The sequence below is a fragment of the Pantherophis guttatus genome, chromosome 17, assembly GCF_059756535.1.
Source record: "Pantherophis guttatus breed Tessera chromosome 17, ASM5975653v1, whole genome shotgun sequence".
Classification (NCBI taxonomy): Eukaryota; Metazoa; Chordata; class Lepidosauria; order Squamata; family Colubridae; genus Pantherophis; species Pantherophis guttatus.
This window is the reverse complement of record NC_142079.1, coordinates 12,005,003-12,031,146: the sequence shown is the minus strand read 5'-3', so window position 1 is coordinate 12,031,146 and position 26,144 is coordinate 12,005,003. Positions and strand designations below refer to the sequence as shown.

General features: G+C 43.9%; 1 protein-coding gene across 2 annotated transcripts in view; it reads left to right on the top strand.

Moving 5' to 3' along the window:
• The window catches only part of ADGRD1 (adhesion G protein-coupled receptor D1), a 208,681-nt gene that overhangs the window by 6,763 nt on the left and 175,774 nt on the right, over positions 1 to 26,144 (top strand). Inside the window, exons 4-9 of one of the 2 annotated variants that reach the window (XM_087880176.1) lie at positions 4,665 to 4,760; positions 5,927 to 6,049; positions 10,941 to 11,117; positions 14,780 to 15,034; positions 16,953 to 17,017; positions 18,990 to 19,145. In XM_087880176.1, coding sequence (XP_087736302.1) covers positions 4,665 to 4,760; positions 5,927 to 6,049; positions 10,941 to 11,117; positions 14,780 to 15,034; positions 16,953 to 17,017; positions 18,990 to 19,145 — 872 coding nt within the window. The remainder of the gene's footprint in view (positions 1 to 4,664; positions 4,761 to 5,926; positions 6,050 to 10,940; positions 11,118 to 14,779; positions 15,035 to 16,952; positions 17,018 to 18,989; positions 19,146 to 26,144) is intronic. The other variant, XM_087880177.1, reaches the window with a different exon arrangement.

Here is a 26,144-nt window from a genome sequence, read left to right as displayed (position 1 = left end):
CCTTCTCCTTCTCCTTCTCCTTCTCCTTCTCCTTCTCCTTCTCCTTCCCCTCCTTCTCCTTCTCCTTCTCCTTCTCCTTCTCCTTCTCTTTCTCCTTCTCCTTCTCCTTCTCCTCCTTCTCCTTTTCCAGATGTCAAAACTATCTCTCAGGCTTAAAAAAAGTGGCCAGTTTGCTTCATGATAGAAAATGCTGTTGTAGTTGGCTGGTGGAGAAGGGAGAACAGCAGGGGCCATTTAGTTTCCAATATATGTGCTATATCGACCTATATGTTGTATTCCATGTAACTATTTTCCCATCGATGTATCTTTAGGTCAGATGGTCCCAAGACTGTTGTGGTGCTCCATGCAAGCCACTTGAGTTATTTCTGAGCACTCTTGAGATTGGACTGTGTATGCCGTGTTTTGGCAATAAAAACTGGACCCCAGAGATGAATAAGATGGTCCATTGTTACCAGTGATTAACTATCCCTGGTTGTGATATTGCACTCCACATTGTGCATCTCTACAGCTTTGGGAGAAACCATCCCTTGATATTTCTTCCTGTCCTGGTCATGTCTTTCCATCAAGCATTCATGCCATTTGCTCCACTTTTGTCCCTCATCGATCCTTGAGCCATCGTCAACTTTGCCTGCCATGTTTATTCATTACGTGTCTGTTTGTGTTTGGCACCTTCATAAAGCCAGTTCTAGTTCTCTCTCTCTCTCTCTCGATGGCGTGCCTTTTTTTGCAGAGATTGGCATTTTCAACTTGGCTTCCAGACAAGATCCCCGTACGAGTCCTTTTGCTGCAACAAAACCATTGCCAAACAGAATATCCAGTATAATAATTTGGTTAGCATAAACTGTAAAAGGCTTTAACAGTGATTGATCATGAAACATAAATGGGAGATTCTGAATCCATTAGCAACAATTCCTTCTATTTTCAGATGGTTTAAGTGAAGGGTACTGATGGTTAGGTGGCCATAGAGCAGGGGTAAAATGCTGCCGGTTCGGACTGGATCGCCTGATCTGGTAGCGATGGCGGTGGATAGTTCGGAGAACCGATAGCAAAAATCCCTGCACGCCATTCCCCCCCCCCCATGCCCAGGTGAGCTGCACGATCATCAGAGGCTTTTTAAAAAAACTTTTTAAAGCATTTTTTCTACAACCTCTTTGGCCGAAAAAATGCTTTTAAAAGTAAAAAAAAAAAAAAAAGCCTCTGATGATCGCGTGGCTCAGCTGGGATCGTCAGAGGCTTTTCAAAGCATTTTTTTCTGCAACCTCTTGGCCGAAGAGGTGGTTAAAAAAATGTTTTGAAAAATCTCTGACGATCCCAGCCGTGTTGCCTGATTGGCAGAGGCTTTTCAAAGCATTAGAAAAAATGCTTTGAAAAGTTAAAAAAAAAAAAAAAAGTTGGCCACGCCCACAGAACCGGTAGTAACACATTTTGCATTTCATCCCTGCCATAGAGTTTATTTTTCCATGTGCAAACAGTTCACACATGCATACTAAACCTGGTTTTAATTTACCAAGGTCCAGAGCAGGGGTGAAATGCTACCGGTTCGCGCGAACTGGTAGTAAAAAAAAAGCTACCGGTTTCGGTGAAGGGTGCTTTTGGTGTGTACTGCCCATGCACAGTGTGGTTTTGGCATGCATTGTGCATGCGCGTGCATAGCACACATTTGGCGCACATCGCGAATGCACTGGCAGCGAACCAGTGGCGATCCGTGGAGGATTTCACCACTGGTCCAGAGGACCTCCTTTCCAAGTCAATCTTCAGCTTCATTATTTTCTTTTTGTAAGACAGGTATTTCAGGAAGTGTCTGCCCTGTAATATTATTATCGAAGATTGGGAGGGGTTTGAAGAAAGCTTTAAGAAGTTTTAGGACAAATCGAATTCTCCGCGGGTTCTAGATCAGTATTGTCTACACTGGAGACGAAGAATCGATGATTCTCAGTATGCAGCATCTTCTAGAACAGGGGTCACCAACCTTTCGGGCCTCAGGGACCACTAATTCATAATTTTAAATCCTGCGGACCACTAATATGATCTGCCTAATGACCGGCTGGGTGGACGTGTGCAAGGTGGTCATGTGACTGGGTGGGCATGGCCAACTCGATGTCACTCACGTCAAGGGGTTCCTTGGCAGCCTCTACTTGCTACTCCTTGCCTGCCTGGCTGGGCTCCTTAGAGTCCCAACAGGAAGCAGTTGCTGGAGCTAAGCAGCCACCAGGAGAAAGAGTTGGCAAAACAGCTCAGTTCAAATTGGATCTGACTGAAAAGGAGGCTCAGCAGAAGCCCCTCATTGAGGACTAGGAGCATAGGTTTTCCAAGTAGAGGGAAGACATACGGGAGTGCAAGGCCAGGTACCGGCGCTTGGAGGCTCAGTGGGCTGAGATGGTCCGCCAGTTCCAGGCCATGATGCAGTCCCACTGGAATAAGGCCCACTCGCCCCTTCACCACCAGCGGCACTTCCTTCCAGCCTTCGCCCAAAGCCCCACACCAGGAGGCTGAAGCAGACCCCAAGTCGAATTTCTCCCCCCCTCCAACCTGCACAAAAAGACCCCGAAGGGGGAGACTCTCTGCAGCAATACAAATGTTCATTGCACGTATCCGGCCCAGGGGCCGTAGTTTGAGGACCCCTGATTTAGTGCAATATAAAGAATGCAAATAATTTTTCTGCGGACCACCAAAATTTTCTCACGGACCACCCGTGGTCCACAGACCACCAGTTGGTGACCGCTGTTCTAGAATGTTGGTGCCTAGATTTTTTTTCTTTAGTCCAACAATCCCCAGAAAGTCTATTGGAGCCCAGATTCTGGTTTCCAGGTGTTTCCCAGCTCTTGCTGGAGGGAGCAATGTGGTGTCATATGTGGGGCTTTAATGTCCAAAAGATATTCAACTGTGAACTTAAAAGCCCTTCCACTAAGAATGGGCTTAGATGATAGGAACATGGTGTCAGGTTTCGAGGTCGTCTCAAATAAATTGCATTTCAAACAAAGTCTTTGATGAAAAACTCCCATTTATTAAGCACGACATCCTAACTCCGACTCCATCGCAGCCAACACTGACTTCCAGACCCAAAACCCTCGCTTTCTGTTCCCCTTCTGCACCCATTGGCCATCTTCCAAATCACTCTACCCCTAATCTACTGCTCCAGCTCAAAGGAATTTCCCCCCTCCCATCCCGCCTCCAAGGGGATATTATCTCCAGGGAAAATAAGTAGGTGAAAAGTCAAACGTCCCTTTTCAGACGCCTCCGCTTCTCCTTCTTATGTCAGCACTAGAGTAAATGCAGCTTGAAGTGCTGACATCTGGGTGATCTTGAAAACCCCACCAGAGATAGTCTTTACTTGGTAGAATCAAGTCTTTAGGAGTTGGAGAACAATCATCCTTCCCCACTAGCCCCATGAGGAGCTAGTTAAACCAGAATCAGCCACCAAGGATTCAGTTGTCTTAAATCTATGTCACTGTTGGCGAAACCTTTTCAGCACCGAGTGCCGAAATGGGAGCGCATATGCGCACGGGTGCTGGAAATCAGAAGAGCAGCCTCCTGGTGCGCATGCTTAAGCAGGAGATCCTATACCCGGGATGGTGAACCTATGGCATATGTGGTGGAAGTGGCACTCAGAGCCATCTCTCCGGGCACGCGAGCCATCGACCGTTGCTCTTCCGGTTTCTGGTCCGCGCATGTGCACCAGCCAGCTGGTCTTCACATGCGCATGTATACCAAAATCTGGAAGATCAGGTGGCCAGTGCGCATGTGCATGCTGGAAACCGGAAGAGCAACGGCTTGTGTGCCCGGAAAGATGGCTCTGCATGCCACTTGTGGCACGCATGCCATAGGTTTGCCATCATGGATCTATGTTCCCCTTGTCCAGGGGTGAAATGTAAAATGTGTTACTACTGGTTCTGTGGGCGTGGCTTGGTGGTGGGGGTAATGTGACTGGATGGGCGTGGCCAACTTTTTTAAAAAAATTCAAAGCATTTTTTCTAATGCTTTGAAAAGCCTCTGGCAATCAGGCAACTCAGCTGGGATTGTCAGAGAGGCTTTTAAAAAAATGCTTTGAAAAGCCTCTCTGCTGATCAGGCAACTCAGCTGGGATTGTCAGAGACTTTTCAAAGCATTTTTTTAACCACCTTTTTGGTCAAGAGGTTGTAGAAAAAAATGCTTTGAGTTGCCGCGCAACTTTTTTTTTGTTACTTTTAAGGCTTTTTTTTTTTTTACTTTTAAAAGCATTTTTTCATCAGAAGAGGTTGTAGAAAAAATATTTTTAAAAGTAAAAAAAAAAAAAGCCTCTGATGATCATGCGACACAGTGAGCATGGGTGGGGGGTGGGTGGGCAGGGATTTTTGCTACCGGTTCTCCGAACCACCCGCCGCCATCGCTACCAGATTGGGTGATCCGGTCCGAACCGGGAGCATTTCACCAATGCTCCTTGTCTATCAGTGAGATTCTATTTTTTTTTAAAATGAGCCATTGTTTCTTCAGATAGGACAGTTTAATTTTCCTTTTGAGCTAGCTCCTTTCTAGCTTTAACCCAGACAGGTGGAACTTTTGGCACGTTGCAATGATGTTGATTGAGAGATATGATCTGGTTGATTGATTCGTATCCACCTTGCTTATATTCATGGTGTTGCTTTTCCATTCCATTTTTTGTCTGTTTTCTTTCTTCTCTCACGCAGCGCTAAGATCCCACAGCTTCACTGTGCTTCATTACCATAATTCTACTTTTGTTTATACCAATGATTCCGCCTACTCTAACTTCTCCGCGACCGTAGGTGAGAATTCCAGACGATCCTTTTCTATTTGTCAAGCTTGGCCATTCGGCTGACGTATGGCTTTTGACGTTCTCCATGTCATTGTGAAGGGACACTGTGGAAAGGGACGTGGTGGCTCAGCGGCTAAGACATCTGAGCTTGTCGATCGAAAGGTCGGCAGTTCAGTGGTTCGAATCCCTAGTGCCGTGTAATGGGTGAGCTCCTGTGACTTGTCCCAGCTTCTGCCAACCTAGCAGTTCGAAAGCAGGTAAAAAAAGCAAGTAGAAAAATAGGGACCACCTTTGGTGGGAAGGGAACAGCGTTCCGTGCGCCTTTGGCGTTGAGTCATGCCGGCCACATGACCACGGAGACGTCTTCGGACAGCGCTGGCTCTTCAGCTTTGAAACAGAGATGAGCACCGCTTCCTAGAGTCGGGAACGACTAGCACGTATGTGCGAGGGGAACCTTTACTTTTAGCTTACTGCCCTCTCAATCTGGAATGGCTCCTCATGAATGGCTAGAAGAAGAAGGATGATTCCTGGTGTCTATGGAGATTCTCAGTCATCCAGGTCATAGTTGTCCCAAAGGTGCTTCCCCGCCCCCTGAAACGGCAACTGGACTGCTTTTTCCTTGAGGAAGAAGAAGAAGAAGAAGTTTTGATTCTCATTGAAGAAGCTTCACCAGTTCTTCTTCATTTTCAGTCAGAGCTGGAGGAGCTTCTTCGATGAAAAGCGAAACATCTTCTTCTTCAATTCAGAATAGAGCTGGAAGGGATCTTGAAGGTCTTCTAGTCAAGCAGAAGACCCCATGCCATCCTCCTCCTCCTCCTCTCCTCCTCCTCCTCCTCTCCTCCTCCTCCTCCTCTTCTTCTCCTCCTCCTCTTCCCCTCCTCCTCCCCTTCTCCTTCTCCTCTCCTCCTCCTCCTCCTCTTCCCCTCCTCCTCCTCTTCTCCTCCTCCTCCTCTTCTTCTTCTCCTCCTCCTCTTCGTCCTCCTCCTTTTACTTCTTGGGAAAAAACAGTCTAGTTGCCTTTTGAAAAAAGCATCTTTGACAGGATTCTTGGTGTTGGGTGGGGGAAAAAAAAATAAGCAAAATTGTTCTGGCCATCCTTCTAAGTGGCGGGGCCAACCCGAAAAATCTTACAAGCTGCACCTTGTCATGTTTTTTCCTCCCTTTTTCCTCCCTTAGATATCGTCGAAGGGATTGTAAACAAAGGTGTCTATATCCCAAACATCAAAGGAGCAACTTTTCTCCTTTTCGGAAATTATCAAAACTCTTGCATTATTAACCAAGAATTCTGTGAGCCTGAAGGTTAGTAGGAGATTATCCCCATAGCCGTGGTTTTTGATATACCTTCCATATTTTATTTCATTAATTTTATTCTAGCAACGCGACTGGGAAGGGGGAGAGAAGGGAGGGAAGGGAGTGGGAGAGCCACGTTTCTCTGGGCCGCATTTTAAGGGAATCGTAAAATCTCTTCCAGGCATTAGCGCTTATGCAAATAGTTCGTACGGGTTTACATCCAAATTATTTGCTTAGGAAATGGCAAAGCAGCCTGCTGAATAAATTATGCATATTTGTTTATGACTGTAACTAACCACGGGCTTAAAATAATGGCCCAAGGATGGGGAATTCCCTAGACAGAGTCCATCCAGAGTTTTTACAGCTAATGGTTTGGTTTAGCAGTTTTCCTCTGCGGATTGTAATCTCTTCCCCTTGGATCTGTCTTAATGTATCATCAAGGCGTTTTCCCCCTTAGGACTATCTTATCTTGTTTATGGGCCAAGTTATAAACTTTGCCGGATAAGAACAAGGGCTGGCTCTGAGCATGGGAGATATCTCTAAGGATCTGCATCTACTTGCTTCTATCAACATCCCAGGAGAACATCCAGTAAATTGGCTTTTAAAGTTAAAGCAGCTTTGTTAATCCATGGTGTTCTTCCCGAGATGATGAGAGAGTGAATTTCTCTCCAAGTGAAACCTTATAATAGAACTTAGCACTTAGACTTATATACCGCTTCACAGTGCTTTTACAGCCCTCTCTAAGTGGTTTACAGAGTCGGCTTCTTGCCCCCAACAATCTGGGTCTACATTTTACCGATTTAGGAAGGATGGAAGGCTGAGTCAACCTTGAGCCGGTCAGGATCCAGTTATTTATGAGACCACCTTCTGCCTCCGATAACCTCCCACCGGCCAACACGCTCCCACAGAGAGGGTCTCCTCAGGGTGCCGTCTGTCAGGCAATGTCGGCTGGCGACCCCCCGGGGAAGAGCCTTCTCTGTGGGGGCACCCGCCCTCTGGAATGAGCTACCCCCAGGGATACGACTAATCCCGGACCTCCGTACCTTCCGCCGGGCCCTGAAGACTTTTCTATTTCAGCAAGCCGGGCTGGGTTAAAATTTTTTTAATTGGGTGAATTTTATGGGTAATGGGGTTTTAAATTGGAGAAGCCTAAGATAATTTAATTTTGTTTTAATGTATTTTAATATTTGTATGGTGTGTTTTTAATTCTGGCTGTTCACCGCCCCGAGTCCTTCGGGAGAGGGGGCAGTATAAAAATTTAATAAATAAATAAATAAATAAAATAAGGATCGAACTGCTGGCAGTCAGCAGAATTAGCCTGCAATACTGCACTCTAACCACTGTGCATCAAGGAAGGGAGGGAGGGAGGGAGGGAGGGAGGGAGGGAGGAAGGAAGGAAGGAAGGAAGGAAGGAAGGAAGGAAGGACAGACAATAGCACTTAGACAGGCTCTCTCTAAGTGATTTACAGGGTCAGCCTATTTTCCCCAACAATCTGGGTCCTCATTTTATGACCTTGAAAGGATGGAAGGCTGAGTCCACCTTGAACCGGTGAGGATTGAACACCTGGCAGTCGGCAGAGTTAACCTGCAATACTGCATTCTAACACTGTGCACCATGGAAGGAAGGAAGGAAGGAAGGAAGGAAGGAAGGAAGGAAGGAAGGAAGGAAGGAAGGAAGGACAATAGCCCCTAGACTTATATACCTCTTCACAGTGCCTTACAGCCCTCTCTAAGCAGTTTACAGAGTCAGCCTCTTGCCCCCAACAATCTGGGTCCTCATTTTATGACCTTGAAAGGATGGAAGGCTGAGTCCACCTTGAACCGGTGAGGATTGAACACCTGGCAGTCGGCAGAGTTAACCTGCAATACTGCATTCTAACACTGTGCACCATGGAAGGAAGGAAGGAAGGAAGGAAGGAAGGAAGGAAGGAAGGAAGGAAGGAAGGACAATAGCCCCTAGACTTATATACCTCTTCACAGTGCCTTACAGCCCTCTCTAAGCAGTTTACAGAGTCAGCCTCTTGCCCCCAACAATCTGGGTCCTCATTTTACCCACCTTGGAAGGATGGAAGGCTGAGTCAATCTTGAGCCGCTAAGGATCAAACCCCTGGCAGTCAGCAGAATTAGCCTGCAATACTGCCTTCTAACCACTGCACCAACACTAATGGTCTTAGAATCGATATCCAGAAATATGATGGATGGCGATAATAATCCTGAGTCCTTAACCCTCATTCTAGAGGTCTATGGAGATTCTCAGTCATCAAAGTCATGGTTGTCTCAAAGCTGCTTTTTCAATAGGCAACTGGACTTTCTTGTTTTTTCTTTGAAGATGTTTCACTTCTCATCCAAGAAGCTTCTTCAGCTCTGACTGAATGGTGAGAAATGGAAGGATTTACCAAATTTTTCAGAGTATAAGACGCACCAGAGTATAAGACGCACCTACCTTTTTTGGTGAGGAAAAGAAGAAAAAGAAATCTCCCTTTGCCTCTGAGCAATTTTGCCTCGTTGCAGCAAACAGCCTGCTTTACTTTCATTTTCGTTTTTGACATAGCTTGATTAGCACAAGGGGAAAAAAAAATCTGCTCCAGCAATTCACCTCTTTGCAGCAAGCAGCAGAGCCCTGCTCAAAACAGCTGAGAGCAAATCAGCTGAGAGTCGGGAGGCCGATCCAATCAACTTGTGCTAATCAGGCTGTGTTGAAGCTGAAAGGAGCTGTTTCTTCTTGCTGTTTGCTTGCAAGGAGGTAACTGCTGCGAGGCACAGGCCAAAGGGTGGGGGCCAGTGGTGAGGAATAGAAGGATTTATGCTCCTTGCAGGCAGCTGGTCATTTGCATCCTTTTAGAGGGTCGTTGAGGCCACTTGGAGGTTGATCTGTATCCTCAGGGTCACCTGAGTGGTGCTCCTGGTTCCTGTGGTCTGCAATTTTTTTTCCTCTGGAAATCCATCCCTACTCCCACACCATTCAAAGGGTGTCCGTCCCAAATTGTGTAGCTAAAAGTCTGTAGAGATTCTCAGTCATCCTGGATGACCAAAGCGCCTTTGGGATAACCCTGACCTGAATGACTGAGAATATTAAATCCTTCCATTCCCCACCATCCCGTCAGAGCTGAAGAAGCTTCTTGGATGAGAAGCGAAACGTCTTCAAAGAAAAACCAGAAAGTCCAGTTACCTCTTTAAAAAAGTAACTTATGACCATTTTTCACACTGAAGACCTTTGCGGCATCCCCGGGGTGAAATGCTCCTGGTTCGGAGAACCGGTAGCGTTGGTAGCATGTGTTGTGGCCCGTTAGCGGCCTGTGCAGCTAGTTGCCGATTCCGACAGCGAGGAGGCTGGTGTGGTGCTGCGCCTGTGCAGCTGGCGCTCGAGTCGGACAATGAGGGGGCTGGAGAAGATGTGGTGCCAGAGGCGGGGATTCAGCCAGGGCCTTCAGATCCTCCAGAAGCTCCGATAAGTGAAAAGGACGAAGAGGAGGAGCCTCTTCTCGATGAACGGGTGCGCAGAGCTGCCAAAAGGCAGGAGTGGCTCCTCAGGAGGAGGTCTCCCCAAGAGTAAGGCTTGGGGCTAATTGGCCACTCCCTTAGCCTATTTAAGGAGGAACGCCGACTGAAGCAATTTGCAGGGAACAACTTCGTTCACATACCTTCGTGTCTTGTCTTGCTTATCTTGTCAGCTTCCTGCAAATTGCTTCTGGGCATTCTGCCAACCATAGTAAGCTTTCAGTTATTATTCTTTGAATTCTTGGCGGCTGTTAATGCAGTTCATTAACAGCCGTTGTTGTAAAATACTGGTTTATTTAGTAAACTAAGGTTTGAGCGGACTTTGTGTGTGCTGCGTTCTTTGGGGTCCGTAGCTGGGGCAGAAAAGCATGAGGCTCCGCCCACCTGCCCGGTCATCATTACTTCCTGGTTTTTAACCAGGAAATAACCTGTTTTTTCCCGATGTGCATGCGCAAAAGGGTTTGTGCATGCACAGAGTGCCTTCCGCGCATGCACTTCCGAACTGGTTGGAAAAGTAAGTAGATTTCACCCCTGTGCATCCCCATGGTCACATGATCAAAATTTAGACGCTTGGCAACTGACTTATATTTACGACGGTCACAGTGTCCTGAGGTCATGGAATCTCTTTTGATAAGCAAAGTCAGTGGGGAAGCCAGATTCACTGAACGGCTGTGTTACTCACTTAATGACTGCAGGGATTTCCTTAACAACGGTGGCAAGAGAGGTCGTAAAATGGGGCCAAGCTCCCTTAACGAATGTCTCACTTAGGAGAGAAACGTTGAGCTCAGTTGTGGTTGTAAGTCAAGGACTACCTGTATGTATTTCTCTCAAGTTGTATAATATACCATATTTTTCAGAGTATACGACACACCCGAGTATAAGATGCACCTACCTTTTTTGGTGAGGAAAAGAAGAAAAAGAAATCTTCCTCTGCCTCTGGGCAATTTTGCCTCGTTGCTGCAAACAGCAAACAGCCTGCTTTACTTTCATTTTCGTTTTCAGCATAGCTTGATTAGCACAAGGGGGAAAAAAAATCTGCTCCAGCAATTCACCTCTTTGCAGCAAGCAGCAGAGCCCTGCGCAAAACAGCTGAGAGCAAATCAGCGGAGAGTCGGGAGGCCGATCCAATCAACTTGTGCTAATCAGGCTGTGTTGAAGCTGAAAGGAGCTGTTTCTTCTTGCTGTTTGCTTGCAAGGAGGTAACTGCTGCGAGGCACAGGCCAAAGGGTGGGGGACAGTGGGTGGGCGGGGCTACATTCAGTGTATAAGACGCACCTAAATTTTCACCCCCTTTTAGGGGGGAAAAAGGTGCGTCTCATACTCCGAAAAATACGGTATATTTTTCTCCAGGTCTAAAAGGTGCATCTGACCATCCTTGTCCTGTGTCTTTTGCTTCTGTTAGGTGTGACTTTTTCCTTTTTCTGGAAGACTCAAGGGTATCGGCTGAAGCCTCTCCCGACATACCGGGATCAGGTGCTTTCTAATAGATTTAAAGTCTTCTTCGGTGAACACAAAGGCTCCGTGGAGCTGTTCAATCATCACACATCCAAGAAGTGGAGCGCAAGTTTCATTTCGCCAGGTATTTTTCCTCTTAAGATGCATTCATTGAAAGAATGGAATGGAACAGAACGGAATGGAACGGATTAGATTAGATTAGATTAGATTAGATTAGATTAGATTAGATTAGATACTGGAAAAGAATAGATACTGGAATGGAATAGAATGGACTGGAATAGAATAGATACTGGAATAGAATAGAATAGAATAAGAATAGAATAGATTAGATTAGACTAGACTAGACTAGATTAGACTAGATAATGGAAGAGAATAGATACTGGAATGGAATAGAATAAGAATAGAATAGAGTAGAGTAGAGTAGAGTAGATTTAGATTAGATTAGATTAGACTAGACTAGACTAGACTAGATACTGGAAGAGAATAGATACGGGAATGGACTGGAATAGAATAGAATAGATACTGGAATAGAATAGAATAGAATAGAATAAGAAGAGTAGAGTAGAGTAGAGTAGAGTAGAATAGAATAGAATAGAATAGAATAGAATAGAATAGAATAGAATAGAATAGAATAGAATAGAATAGAATAGAATATCAGAGTTGCAAGGGACCTTGGAGGTCTTCTAGTCCAACCCCCTCTCAAGTAGGGAACCCTATACCATTTCAGACAAATCTCTTCTTAAAAAACTTCCAGAGTTGGAGCATTCACAACTTCTGGAGGCAAGTTGTTCTATTGATTAATTGTTCTCACTGTCAGAAAATTCCTCCTTAGTTCTAAGTTGCTTCTCTCCCTGATGAGTTTCCACCCGTTGCTTCTTGTCCTGCCCTCAGGTGCTTTGGAGAATAGCTTGACTCCCTCTTCTTTGGGGCAGCCCCTGAGATATTGGGACACTGCTATCATGTCTCCCCTGGTCCTTCTTTTATTAAACTAGACATACCCAGTTCCTGCAACCGTTCCTTATATGTTTTAGTCTCCAGTCCCCTAATCATCTTTGCTTATTAATAGCTTAATTAATAGCTACTAACTGCTACAGCAGTGTTTCTGCAGTGGACTTCAACTCCCAAATCCCCCAGCCAAGCATGCTGGTTAGGGAATTCCGGGAATTGAAGTCCACACATCTTAAAGTTGCCAAGACGGGTAACCTGAGTTATGGTATATGATCAAAAGCAAATGTATTTATAGGCCAGAAAGTCTTTAAATAGCAATAGCACTTAGATTTATATACCGCTTCACAGTGCTTTCCATCCCTCTCTAAGCAGTCTACAGCCTCTTGCCCCCAATAATCTGGGTCCTCATTTTACCCACCTCGGAAGGATGGAAGGCTGAGTCAACCTTGAGCCGGTCAGGATTGAACTCCTGGCAGTGGGCAGAGTTAGCCTGCAATACTGCATTCTAACCACTGGGAGGGAGGGAGGGAGAGAGAGAGAGAGGGAGGGAGTGAAGGAAGGAAGGAAGGAAGGAAGGAAGGAAGGAAGGAAGGGCAACAGCAATAGCAATAGCACTTAGACTTCTATACCGCTTCACAATATTTTACAGCCCTCTCTAAGAGGTTTACAGAGTCAACATATTGCCCCCAACAATCTGCCTGCAATACTGCATTCTAACCACTGGGAGGGAGGGAGGGAGGGAGAGGAAGGAAGGAAGGAAGGAAGGAAGGAAGGAAGGAAGGAAGGAAGGAAGGAAGGGCAACAGCAATAGCAATAGCACTTAGACTTCTATACCGCTTCACAATATTTTACAGCCCTCTCTAAGCGGTTTACAGAGTCAACATATTGCCCCCAACAATCTGGGTCCTTACTTTACCGACCTCGGAAATCAACCTTGAGCCGGTCAGGATCGAACTCTTGGCAGTGGGCAGAAGTCAGCCTGCAATACTGCAGTCTAATCACTGCGCCACCACAGCCCCGGCACAGAAAAAATAACACAAGAGCTGCAAAATTCAGTAGCTTAATTGAAAGTGGGCGGAAATAAATGCACTGACTCGTTTAGAAAACTGTCATCCCCGTCATAAGGCCTTCTTAGGGAGTTTGGAAAACTGCCACATTCATAACCATTTATACGTAATTATCGTTATATATCTATGGAGAACTGAGCAGCCTGATTCAGGAGGCATTAGCAATATTCTTAAAAACAACAAAAAGTAATTTTGCTGTCAAAACTACTCAGGTCACCAAAACCGTTAACTATGGAAGACAAGAAACTCACTCTTGGTTTCTGCTACTTATTGTGAGGTTACATTAAGGGGATGTTTGCAAGTCTGAAAGGATATTTCTCCCCCTACACTGCCCAAGAAACTAGGGAGGGTCCTGCCTGGGACATTTCCTACGCCCCTTATTTCTTCTGCAGATTCAGCTGGCTTTTGATCTAGACCCGTGATGGCGAACCTATGGCACGCATGCCCAAAGTGGCACACGAAGCCATGTCGTCCAGCACACCCGGCCTTGCCTGTTTGTCTTCTAGGTTTCTGGCGCGCATGCGCGTATGATGATCAGCTATCCTTCGCATGTGCGGCATGCATACCAGAACCTGGAAGTTCAGCTTTTCCAGAGCACAATCCCTTCACGTGTGCGGCTCTGCCGAAAACTGGCCTGCTTATGCACGGAGGCCAGCTGATCGTTGGGCATGCATGCGTGTTAGAACCCAGAAGTTCAGCTTTTCCGGAGTGCAGCCCCAATGAGCGCATGTGACTCGGTGCCGAAAAGGTTCGCCATCACGTCCATTGCCTACTCTTCAGATCTTCCTCCTGCTCTTCCTTCTGTCTGCCAAGGTCATTCTCACATACTATTGCAATGATATCACCTGTCGGTATGGTAACCTCACACCTGCACTTTCCTACGTTCAGCACCAGTTTGCCATAAATCCTGGGGGGAGAGGGAAAGAGAGAGTGGGAAGACTTCTGAAGAAAGGGGAAAGTGTTGATTGGGACCGTACTGGTTGGAGAAAGCCTCTCAAAGGCCATTTCCCTGGTGAGACACTGCAGTTGGAGACAACCTTCATTCCATTTCAAAAACATCTTCTCTGAAACTGATTGGATGATGGGGGGAGGGAAATGTGTCAGAGAAAGGGAAAGTTAAACCTAAAGTTTTGGCGCACACGAACCTCAGTCCTGGGCTTTGCGTTACTGTTATCCACTTGACCTTTAGTAAACTATACCTTTCTCGAGAAATGGAGCCAAGGATCGCTTATTATTTAAAGGTGAGAGTGGAGACAGGGCTGAACCTCACAATAACTGTTGAGGAATTAGCAGAGCAACTCTAGAGTAGCAAGGGTGTGCACATGAAAGCGACTGAGAGCAGTTGCAAATAATCACAGTCAACACACAGAGTTGTGTTTACTTTTAGGAAAATAGTAATAAGGCACAGTCCAAGAAACAGTCCATGTCATACACAGATAAAGCCGTAGATAGTTAATCAATAGTCCAGGGATATTCCAATAACAAAGTCTTCTTACCAGTTGTTGTAGTCATACACAATAAACAGTTGCAAACAGTAGCAAACACAGCAAATAGCAGTAACAATCAGTAACGTTCAGCAAAGAGTGGCAGAGAGTAGCAAAGAGAAACTAACCATGTTTCAAGCTCTCTCTTAAGGACATTGGCTACAGAGCTAACCAATCAGGAAACAGTATGATGCAATACAGCCTTAAAGCTATATTGAGATTTTATATATTGCCAACCCAACAAGTTAGGTAACTATCATTTCCTAACAATAACCACTGTTTTTCAGGTCCCCATTGGACTCACGTCTTGTTTACTTGGAAATCTAAAGAGGGCTTGAAGGTCTACATCAACGGGACTTTGAAGAACGTTGATCCCCACGGGGAAGATTTCTACAACTATGGGGACTCCAATTCCAACTTGCTGATGAGCTCCGAAGGCCATCAAGGGAAACGCTACATCCATGGCGCCTTTGACGAATTCATCATATGGGAAAGAGTGCTCACCGCCAACGAGATAAAGCAGTATTTCACAGCTGCTATCGGTAAGTTTCGCTCCAGCAAGTCTGGAATTAAATATCTTGTCTCGCTTGAACCTTGAACGGAACGCTCAAAGTCCTCAGTGATATGACAGAAGGATTTCCACCGAGTCAGGGAATCTTAACCAAGATTTTTGCAAAGGCTGGATAAGATGACCGTGTTGTGACAGAGACAGCCTAAAAACATTAGGAGATTATTAATGAATCCTTATTTTGAGAGAGAACCTCACTTAGTATCTATGTTCTGTTCCCCTTCCTCACACAGGCAAACGTAATACCAAGCATGCCTGCCAATATTTTATTAGGTAAACAGATTAGAATTCTTGGCAGACCAAGGTTTTGGCAGCAAACTGCCGAATGCCTGCCAAGACCGTTTTCACTCCCATAAAGCAGAAGAGGACTTATCTTCAGTCCATTCCAGGAACAACAAATTATCCACGAGATAAGAGTTTAGTCAATGTTCAATCCAAAATATATCCAAGCTGAATTTCAGAGATCACGACGTGACTTTCAGGGTTTAACTTTGTCCATCACAAAGCCTGAAGAGCAATCCCACCCACTTTTATTCCTGGTGGGGCATGGCTCCGTGACTCAGCTCAATCTCTGGCCCTCCCATGCCTCTTCCGTTGCTGCGCACCTTCTCCCTCTGATGCTGCCTGGGATCAAGCCAGGATTCATCATCCTCGCTCCCTATCAATTGGTGCTTCGATATGTCTTCCTCCTGGCACATCCCAGGCTGTTCTTCCTGGCCTTCTGATGGAACCTGAGGCATTGCCAGAAAGGAGGGTCCTGGAGACGGAGGCCTTGTCAGTTCCTCCCCATCACCTTCTGAGTCCTCTTCCTCTGTTAGGACAGGCTTGGGAGTCGGGGTCACAACAATCTAGAACAGTGATGGCTAAACTTTTTCTCGCAGTGTGCCGAAAGCACATGCGCAACAGCGCGTGGGTGTGCCGGCACCCTTAATGCAATGCACCTCCCCTGCACATGCATGCACGCCCCCACTCCCCCCCGCCCCCTGCACTTGTGCACGCGACCCTCCCAATCTCCCTTCAGCCTCCTGGGCCCAAAAATGGACTGGGGGTGCACCCCTCGCCCCCCAATTTTGGCCTAGCAGGCCAAAATTGCAGCATCCTGGGCCCAAAAATGGGCTGGGGGGAGGAGTGGGCTGCTGGGGGTTCGCAGGGTTTTGGGAGAACCTCTAGCTAAGATTCTGTGCAGTTCGGAGAACCCCCAAATCCCACTCCTGGCTGGTCCTGCCCACCCCACTCCACCCTTCCCAGGAGTCCCCACACGGCCCATTTTGGATGCAAGTAAGTGTAGGGCAGTGGTGGGATTCAGCCAGTTCTCACCACTTCGGGAGAACCGGTTGTTAACTTTCTGAGCAGTTTGGTGAACTGGTTGTTGGAAGAAATCATTAGGGCAGAGAACCGGTTGTTAAATTATTTGAATCTCACCACTGGTGTAGGGCGTGCATGGAGGCTCAGGGAGGGCGAAAAATGGGCCTACTGGAAGTTCGGGAAGGCCGGAAAGGCCCATTTCTGGCCTCCAGAGGGCCTCTAGAGCCTGGGGAGGCCATTTTCGACCTCCCGGAGGCTCAAGGAAAGCCTCTGGAGCCCAGGGAGGGCAAAATCGACCCCCCCCGCCGTGGTACAGGAGGCTGACTAGACCACGCCCACCATAGTCACGCCTACCCAACAACCAGGCAGAGAACCGCTTTCTAAAATTTTTGAAGCCCACCCCTGGCTGGGGGTGTCAACCATCTGTTTGTTCAACAGTAGGGGAGAATGTTAGCTAGTCTCACATTCAGCCATGCAACTTTTCTTCTGGATAACACCAAGTTTTACCCTGGATTATATCCCCCAATCCTAGTTCTCTGTACCCAAGGGGAAAGTCATGGTTAATGTTTCTCATTAATGGTTTCTAGGTGACCAGTCTCAGCTTGCTTCAACATCTCCCTGGGGATGGCAAACAACAGCCACTCTTCCCGTGGTAGGTGCATTCCTTAAATTCTTTCCGTGACATTGCCAGGTTGCATACTTTAGAGGGGGGAAAACAAGTTATATCATTCCAAATTTCCAGCCAGCTGAAGTAAGAAGGAGAAAAGGAACCTACAAGTTTTGATCTTCGTGTAAAGCTTAATTTTGAGGTCAAAATCTCTGCCAAATTATGATTCCCGTTTATGTTCCACTCCATTTCTGGATCCATCTATGAATTGGGGGAAAAAAATGCCTCGAAATCTGAACATGCTGGGTTCGGTTTGATTTAGTCTTTCCATATTTGCATGCTACTTTCTCTAAAATGCATAATTTGTACATATTGAAGTGTGGTAGTTAAGGTGAAAGGGACATGGTTGCTCAGTGGCTAAGATGCTGAGCTTGTCGATTGAAAGGTCGGCAGTTCAGCGGTTCGAATCCCTAGCGCCGCGTAACAGGGTGAGCTCCCGTGACTTGTCCCAGCTTCTGCCAACCTAGCAGTTCAAAAGCAGGTAAAAAATGCAAGTAGAAAAATAGGGACCACCTTTGGTGGGAAGGTAACAGTGTTCCGTGCACCTTTGGCATTGAGTCATGCCAGCCACATGACCACGGAGACGTCTTCGGACAGCGCTGGCTCTTCGGCTTTGAAACGGAGATGAGCAGCGCCCCCTAGAGTCGGGAATGACTAGCACATATGTGCGAGGGGAACCTTTACCTTTACCTTAATTAAGGTGATGGACTTGCTCCAGAGACACCCAGGTTCAGAGTTGTAGATAGGAGCTGAAAGGAAAATGGAGATAACTATTGGAGATTATGAGATTAAAACCTTCTTCCAGGTTGAGTCAGAGAAATGAGCTAATTTGACAGTGATGAGAAATGATGACAGAAATGAGCTAATTTGACTCAAAGGAAACCTTGTAATAGAAGTTTGAGTTAAGAAATTGGGTTCCCCCAGCATCTGAATTGCATTTTATTCCATTTAAAGTGGAAACCACCTGTCAAATTTAAATTGATGGCTTGGAAGGCCAGATAGCATATTTGTAAAATAAACTGAATGCAGTGAATTATCCAGCAAGTTGAATTTTGGAGGGAGGATCTCCAGGCAGACTAGATTTCCTTGTCAGCCCAGATCCTGAAAATAAAGATGCACAAAATAAAAATAATTATCTAATAAATGTATCTTTAAGTCAAAGAAGAGGCTCATGTCCTTGGTCCCGGGGTGGGCTGCTGGGAGTTCGCAGGAGTTCAGGAGAACCTCTAGTTAAGATTCTGTGCAGTTTGGAGAACCCCCAAATCCGACTCTTGGCCTACCCCACCCCAACCCCACCTTTCCAGACGCCTCCGCCTCTCCTTCTTATGTCAGCACTAGAGTAAATGCAGCTTGAAGTGCTGACATCAGGAGTCCTCACACGGCCTGTTTTGGATGCAGGTAAGTGGAGGGCACGTGCAGAGGCTCAGGGAGGGTGAAAAACGGGCCTACCGGAAGTTTGGGCCCGTTTCCGGCCACCAGAGGTCCTCCAGAGCCTGGGGAGGCCATTTTTGACCTCCTGGAAGCTCAAGGAAAGCCTCCGGAGCCCGGGGAGGGCAAAAATGCCCCCCCCCACTGTGGTGCAGGAGGCCGACTAGGCCACACCCACCATAGCCACACCTACCCAGCAACCGTGCAGAGACCCTCTTGCTAAAATTTTTGAAGCCCACCCCTGCCTTGTTCAGTGTTGAGTCAGTGTCATTGTTGAAGGAAAGGACATTTTATTATTTCAATGATGATCACTCTATCATAGTAACAGAGTTGGAAGGGACCTTGGAGGCTATCTAGTCCAACCCCCTGCTCACGCAGGGACCTGTACTAGGGATTCGAACTGCAGAACTGCCGACCTTTCTGATTGACAAGCTCAGTGTCTTAGCCACTTGAGCCACCTAGTCATCTAACCTAGTCCCTCACGAAGAGAAGAAGCACCTTTCAGTGCCTTGTTATTTTATGCTTACAGCTTTCCATAAATGCCTACCGATCCATCATAATTAATCTCACAGAGGGGAAACGTAGCGTCCACGACCCTCACGTCATGTTGGACTACCTGAAAAACATTTCAAACGCCATGCCTAATGAATCCCTCACAGCAAATACTGCCTACAATCTGACTGAGGTAATTTTTCTTCGTCCCTTAATCCGCTTATTCAGGCCATTTCCTAATTTACAGAGATAATTTCCCCCCATTTTTTTTTTAAATCAACCTTACTAAGTTTCTTTCATCTGTTAATCAGCTTACTAAGGTAATTGATCCATTTATAGTTATTTAGGCAGTGCACCGTAAGCAGTTTCCCATCTCGTTTTAGTCACATAAAACTGTTTTGATTTCTAAATTATAGAAAATGGCACTAGTGACATTTTCCTCATGTGTCAATTACACTTGGCCAATAAAAATCTTCTCTTCTCTTCTCTTCTCTTCTCTTCTCTTCTCTTCTCTTCTCTTCTCTTCTCTTCTCTTCTCTTCCCTTCCCTTCCCTTCCCTTCCTTTCCCTTCCCTTCCCTTCCCTTCCCTTCCCTTCCCTTCCCTTCCCTTCCCTTCCCTTCCCTTCCCTTCCCTTCCCTCTTCTCTGTTCTGTTCCGTTCCGTTCCGTTCCATTCCATTCCATTCCATTCCATTCCATTCCATTCCATTCCATTCTTCTTCTTTCTTCCCTCCTCCCCTTCCTCCTCCCCCCTCCCTATCCTATCCTATCCTATCCTATCCTATCCTATCCTATCCTATCCTATCCTATCCTATCCTATCCTATCTTCCATTCCAAAAAGGAATGAGCATCTGCCATGGGACAATTGACATCAGTGGTGTTATGAGGTCATTGATTAGTGAAATGCATGTCATTTGAGCTATGATATCATGATGTGCTCGAGAACAACATGGTTTCTACAGATGCCTAGAAAGAGGGTATGAATAAATTGCAATCCGACCTTTCAAATGTATGAAGCAGGATCACATGTATTTATGAAATAGGATCATCTATCACATGTACATCCCAGCCATCCGTCCGTCCGTCTAACCCTCCCTCCCTCCATCTATCCCTCCATCCCTCGTCTAATAGAAGAAATACACAGTACAGCTGTGCAAATCAAGAAAAGAGGGGTATCCTTTCATGTTCTCATCTTCGATAGCTGTCTGGATTGAAAGTGACTGTTTCCAAGCCTGAATTTCGCAGAGTCTTCTTTATCAAGATTTATGAAGCTGAAAGCAGTATCTTATACAAGAATTCCAGCGAGTGAATTCTTTTCAACTTAGAACCGACACATATAAATATCGAAATGATTCATATCTAAATGAATCTCTTTCACGCAGATTATGGTGTTCTGGACACAGGCATATGTGTGGAGTGGGAGGCAGCCTCAGCATCAAAATGATTCATGAATTCCCAAGTGGATTCAAAATGAAATGGATTCACGTATTTAATGCATGATTTTTATATCGCAACTTGAAGATACTGTCTTGAGAACCAGTTTTAATAGATTTAACAGAATATCGGAGTTGATGTTTTGGAGATCTTCTAGCCCAACCCCCTGTCCAAGCAGAAGACCTTATGCAGTTTCAGACAAAAAGTTGTCCAATTTCTTCTTGAAGAACTCCAGTGATGGAGCACCAGCACTGAAAGAAGAAGCTGATTAATTACTTCTACTGATTAATTGTTCTCACTGTTAGGAAATTTCTCCTTCGTTCTAGGTTTAATTTAGAGCGTTAGGAACTCCACAGATCTCAAAACAGTTTCTGAAGATTGCAAAATGGGAAAGGAAGATACGAATATGTATCAGCAAACAGTGTCAATGGATTTAGGGCTTTAAAAATATTTTGATGTGAGAAATATAAAGCATAATCCTATTCTTGATGCTTCAAAGCTTTTCAAAGAGCTTCCGTACACGATACAAACTGACTTTATGGAAATGTGGCAGTCATCTCTTGTGGGCACAGCCATGCAGAAAGAGAAAGTGTGAAATGTTTTCGCATTAATGAAGAAAAAGGGAAACTCAATTCCTCGCCTTGCCGTACTGCTGAATTTTCTAACAAGACTTTGGTATAAGTAGGCCTGAAGTCTTAATGGAAACTCATTTGGTTGCAGCTTATGTAGGTTTCAGAAGAGGAGCATGGAAAAGATGGCACTGGAATCATCTGTCTCTCTTTCTGTCTGTCTATCCATCATCTCTCTCTCTCATCTCTCTTTCTGCCTCTCTCTCTCATATCTCTGCCTCTCTCTGCCTCTCTCTCTCATCCATTTATCTGTCTGTCTTCTGTCTGTCTGTCTGTCTCTCATATCTTTCTCTCTCTCTCTCTCTGCCTCTCACTCTACCTCTCTCATATCTCTTTATTTATCTCTCTCTCTATCATCCACCCAACCCCCACCCATCTATCTATCTATCTATCTATCTATCTATCTATCTATCTATCTATCATCTATCTATCTCTCATTTCTCTCTCTCTCTCTCTCTCTCTCTCTCTCTCTATATATATATATATATATATATTCTATCTATCATCTGCCTCTCTCATCTCTCTCTCTCTCTCTCTCTCTCTCTCTCTCTCTCTCTCTCTCTCTCTCTCTCTCTCTCTCTCTATATATATATATATATATACATATATATATATATATATAGGTGTTGGTTATCACCTTTAAAGCGCTCCATGGCATAGGGCCTAGCTATCTTCGAGACCGCCTGCTGCTACCGACGACCTCCCACCGACCTGTGCGCTCCCACAGAGAGGGCCTCCTCGGGGTGCCATCAGCCAAACAATGCAGGCTGGTGACCCCCAGGGGGAGGGCCTTCTCTGTGGGGGCACCTACCCTCTGGAATCAGCTGCCCCCAGAGATAAGGAGAATCCAAGACCTCAGTGCCTTCCGCCGTGCCCTTAAAACCCACTTTTTCCAGCAAGCCGGGCTGGTTTAGGAAGAAATTTTTTAAATGTTTTAAATGTTTAATTGGTTTGTGGTTTTTTAAATTTTTGGGCCAAATTTATATAGATTTTAATTGTTTTTAATATTTGTATTTCATGTTTTTTTTTTTTTTTTATTGCAAAAGTTTTACAATTACATTTTCACCCCTTTTTTCACCCTCCCCACTTCCCTCCCCAAACTTCCCATCCTCCCTAACCCTCCCCAACCCTCCCCCCCCCAGACTTCCCTATTATATACTCATAACTAATAACACTAAAATATAAACTTGAACCCATCCCTCCCCCTATATAGTTTTTCTCCTTTGTCTCTTTAAAATATTAAAATATTTAAAATATTTCTAATACATTACTTTCAAATAAAGGCTATTTGATACTTTCTAGTTTGATATTTGTTCTGAACATAATCTATCCACCTTTTCCATTCCCATTCATAAGTCTCTTGTGAACAGTCCTTTAAGTATGCTGAGATCTTCGCCATCTCGGCAAAACTGGCCATCTTCAAAGTCCATTCATCAATAGTGGGCAAAGCTTCATTCTTCCAGTATTTACCTATCAACAATCTTGCTGCTGATATCATATACAATATCAATTTTGTTTCACCCCGTGTGAAACCCTTAACTATACCCAATAAAAACAGTTGTGGAGAAAATTGAATTTTTTTCTTCAAAACATTCTGCATGACCCACCAAATTTTTATCCAAAAAGCCTTAACTTTCCTACAGGTCCACCAAACATGATAATACGTAGCATCTAGACATTCACATCTCCAACATTTTGGCTGAACATTAGGGTACATACATGACAACTTTTTGGGATCTAAATGCCATCTGTAAAACATTTTATAAAAATTTTCTCTCAAGTTTTGCGACTGTGTAAATTTAACATTCTGAACCCAAATTTTTTCCCAAGTTTCCAACATCACTGGTTCTTCAAAATTCTGTGCCCACTTAATCATACAATCTTTAACTAATTCCGTTTCTGAATCTCTTTCTAGCAAAACATTATAAAGCCTTTTAATATGCATTGGACCTTTCTCTCTTATATGTCTAACCAATTCCTCCTCATGCAACATAATACCAGTTTTTTGGTCCTCTCTCCATCTCAATTGCAATTGATTATATTGTAACCAAGTTAAATTAATCCCTTCGACCAACAGCGTCTGCAATGTCTTCAGCTGCCATCTGCCCGCATCTGTAAAAAGAACCTCTTTGTATAAAAACCCCCCGAGTGACATTATATTTGTATTCCACAAAGTATGACCAAGATCCAGCCATAGCGGTATTTTGTAATCCCATTTGAGTCGGTGCTTCTTCCAAACTCTCAACAAAGAATCTCTAAGTATATGGCTTTTAAATACTTTGTCAACTTTGTCATCATAAAATAAGTAAGCATGCCATCCAAATTCAAGATCAAAACTTTCCGCATTCAATATTCCAGTCTTTTTACTTCCAAACCAATCACTTATTGAAGTTAAAGCTGCTGCATCATAATATAACTGTAGGTTTGGGAGTTTAAGACCTCCTCTTTCTGGAACATCTTGCATAATTTTCAATTTCACTCTCGGCTTCTTCTCGTTCCAGACAAACTTATTCACTCCAGACTGCCAAACTTTCAAATGTTTATCACTTTTAAGCACCGGAATCATTTGAAACAAAAACAGAAATCTTGGCAAAATATTCATCTTAACTGCTGCTATTCTTCCAAGTAAAGACAGTTGCAGTTTTTTCCATGTCTCCATATCTTTCTGCGCCTCTCGCCACAACACCTCATAATTATTTTGAAACAATTTCATGTTTGATTCTGCAACTTGAACTCCAAGATATTTTACCGTAGGTACAATTTCAAAGCCTGCCCTCCTTTCAAGCTCATGTTTACGATCTTGTGTCATATTTTTAACTACCATTTTAGTCTTTTTTGGGTTCAGTCTAAAACCTGAAACTCTACCATAGTCTTGTATAATGTCCTTCATCAAGATTATTGATTCCATTGGTTGTGATAGGGTAACAACCAGATCATCTGCAAATGCCTTTATTCTGTAATCCTCTTGCCTTATCATTATACCTTTCAAAATTTTAGAGTCCCGTATTGTATTCAACAAGACTTCCAATGTTAAAATAAATAAAAGTGGGGACAACGGACATCCCTGTCTTGTTCCTTTTTCAATTTTAAACTCTGTTGTCAGACTTCCATTAATAATAATCTGTGCCTTTTGTTCTTGGTAAATTGCTGAAATTGCCTGTATAAATTGGTCCCCAAAATCCATCTTTTTTAAAGTCTTTAGTAGAAAATTCCAGTCCACTCTATCAAAGGCCTTCTCTGCGTCCAAAAAAACCAGCACTGCAGGGATCTGTTTATTCTTCTCAAGATATTCCAATAAGTCTATTACTTGCCTTACATTGTCCTTCATGTATCTGCCCTCAATAAATCCCGCTTGGTCCTCATGGATCACCTTTTGGATCACTGGCATCAATCTGTTGGCTAATACTTTCGCATAGATTTTGTAATCTGTATTCAAAAGAGATATTGGTCTATAATTCTCTGGTTTTTTAGGACCAACTTGTTCTTTTGGTATCAAAGATATATAAGCAGTTGTCCACGATGGGGGTATTTTACCCCCTTGCTGAATATTACAGAATAAATCTCTAAGTTGTCCCACCATTTCTGCTTGTAAAGTTTTGTAATACACTGCAGTCAAACCATCTGTGCCAGGAGCTTTAGCTGTTTTTAACTGTTGAATTGCTGCTATTATCTCCTCCTCTATTATAGGATGATTCATTCTTTCCTTTTGTTGATCAGTAATTTTTGTAACTCTTTTATCATTCAAATATTTTTCTATAAGTCCATTCTGCACATCTTCTTTAGCATATAATTTAGTATAATAGTCCACAAAAGCATCTTTAATTAATTTTTGTTGAAAAATTTCTTTCCCACCAATATCGATACTATCAATAGTTCGTATACTTTGTTTTTTCCTCAATGTGTAAGCCAACCATCTGCCCGGTTTATTAGCGTTACAAAATGTATTATGCTTCGCATATTGTAAATTTGTTGCAACTTGTTCCGCCATAAGCATTTGAAATTGGTCTTTCAAAAGTTTTATAGCACTTCGTATTCTTTCATCTGCTGGATTTTTAATAAGTAACTGCTCTTTATTCTTTATTTCCATTTCCAATTCCGATCTTTTCTTTTGTCGGAACAGTCTATGCTTAGAATTCGTATGAATAAGTACCCCTCTCATATAGGCTTTACTTGCGTCCCAAACAATTTCAATTGGGGTACCTTTATTCAAATTTATTTCAAAAAATTCTTTCAAGTGCTTTTTAAATTCTATTATATTTTTTTCATATCTAAACAAGTTCTCATTTAATCTCCAAGAACGTCTCTCAACCTTATCCATCTCAATTTCTATCCAAACTGGGCTATGGTCAGTCAAAGTTCTTGGAAAAATCTTTGTTCTTTTTGTCTTGACAAGTAAATCATTTGACAACAAGATAAAATCAATCCTAGAAAAAGATCTGTGTCTATCAGAAAAGAAGGTGTAGTCCAATTCTTTTGGATTATGTATTCTCCATACATCTTTTAATTCCATATCTTCTTTCATATCAAAAAAAGTCTGTGGTAGTCTAATTTTAGACTTTGCCAAACTCTTTTTATCTAGTTTAGAGTCAATTACTCCATTCCAGTCTCCCATAATTAAAATAGATCTGTAATCCCATTGCAATATTTTAGTATGTAACATCTTGTAAAAATAGTCCTGTTGTTGATTGGGAGCATAAATTCCAATCAAAAGAATTTGGCCATTTGCTGTGAGCAATTCAATTGCTACAAACCTACCATCTGGATCTGCTTCTATAACTTTAGCTGTTAACTTTTTACTTACATAAATAACCACACCATTCTTTTTCTGCGAAGTTGAAGATATAAAATGTGCTCCTAATTTTGAATTTGTCAAATATTTTTGATCTTTAGTTGTGATATGTGTTTCTTGTAAGCATATTATATCATTATTAAATTGTTTCAAATATGTAAATAATTTCTTCCTTTTCTGTGCTGAATTCAATCCATTAACATTCCAAGATAAACACTTAAAGGTCATCAGCCTCTTTCTGGAGCACAGAGCAATATGCTTGAAGTTCATCCGAAAGCTTCGAGCTCACTCCTCCCACAGCTCCACACTCTTGTACAGTACTCTTAACAACCTTCTTGTCT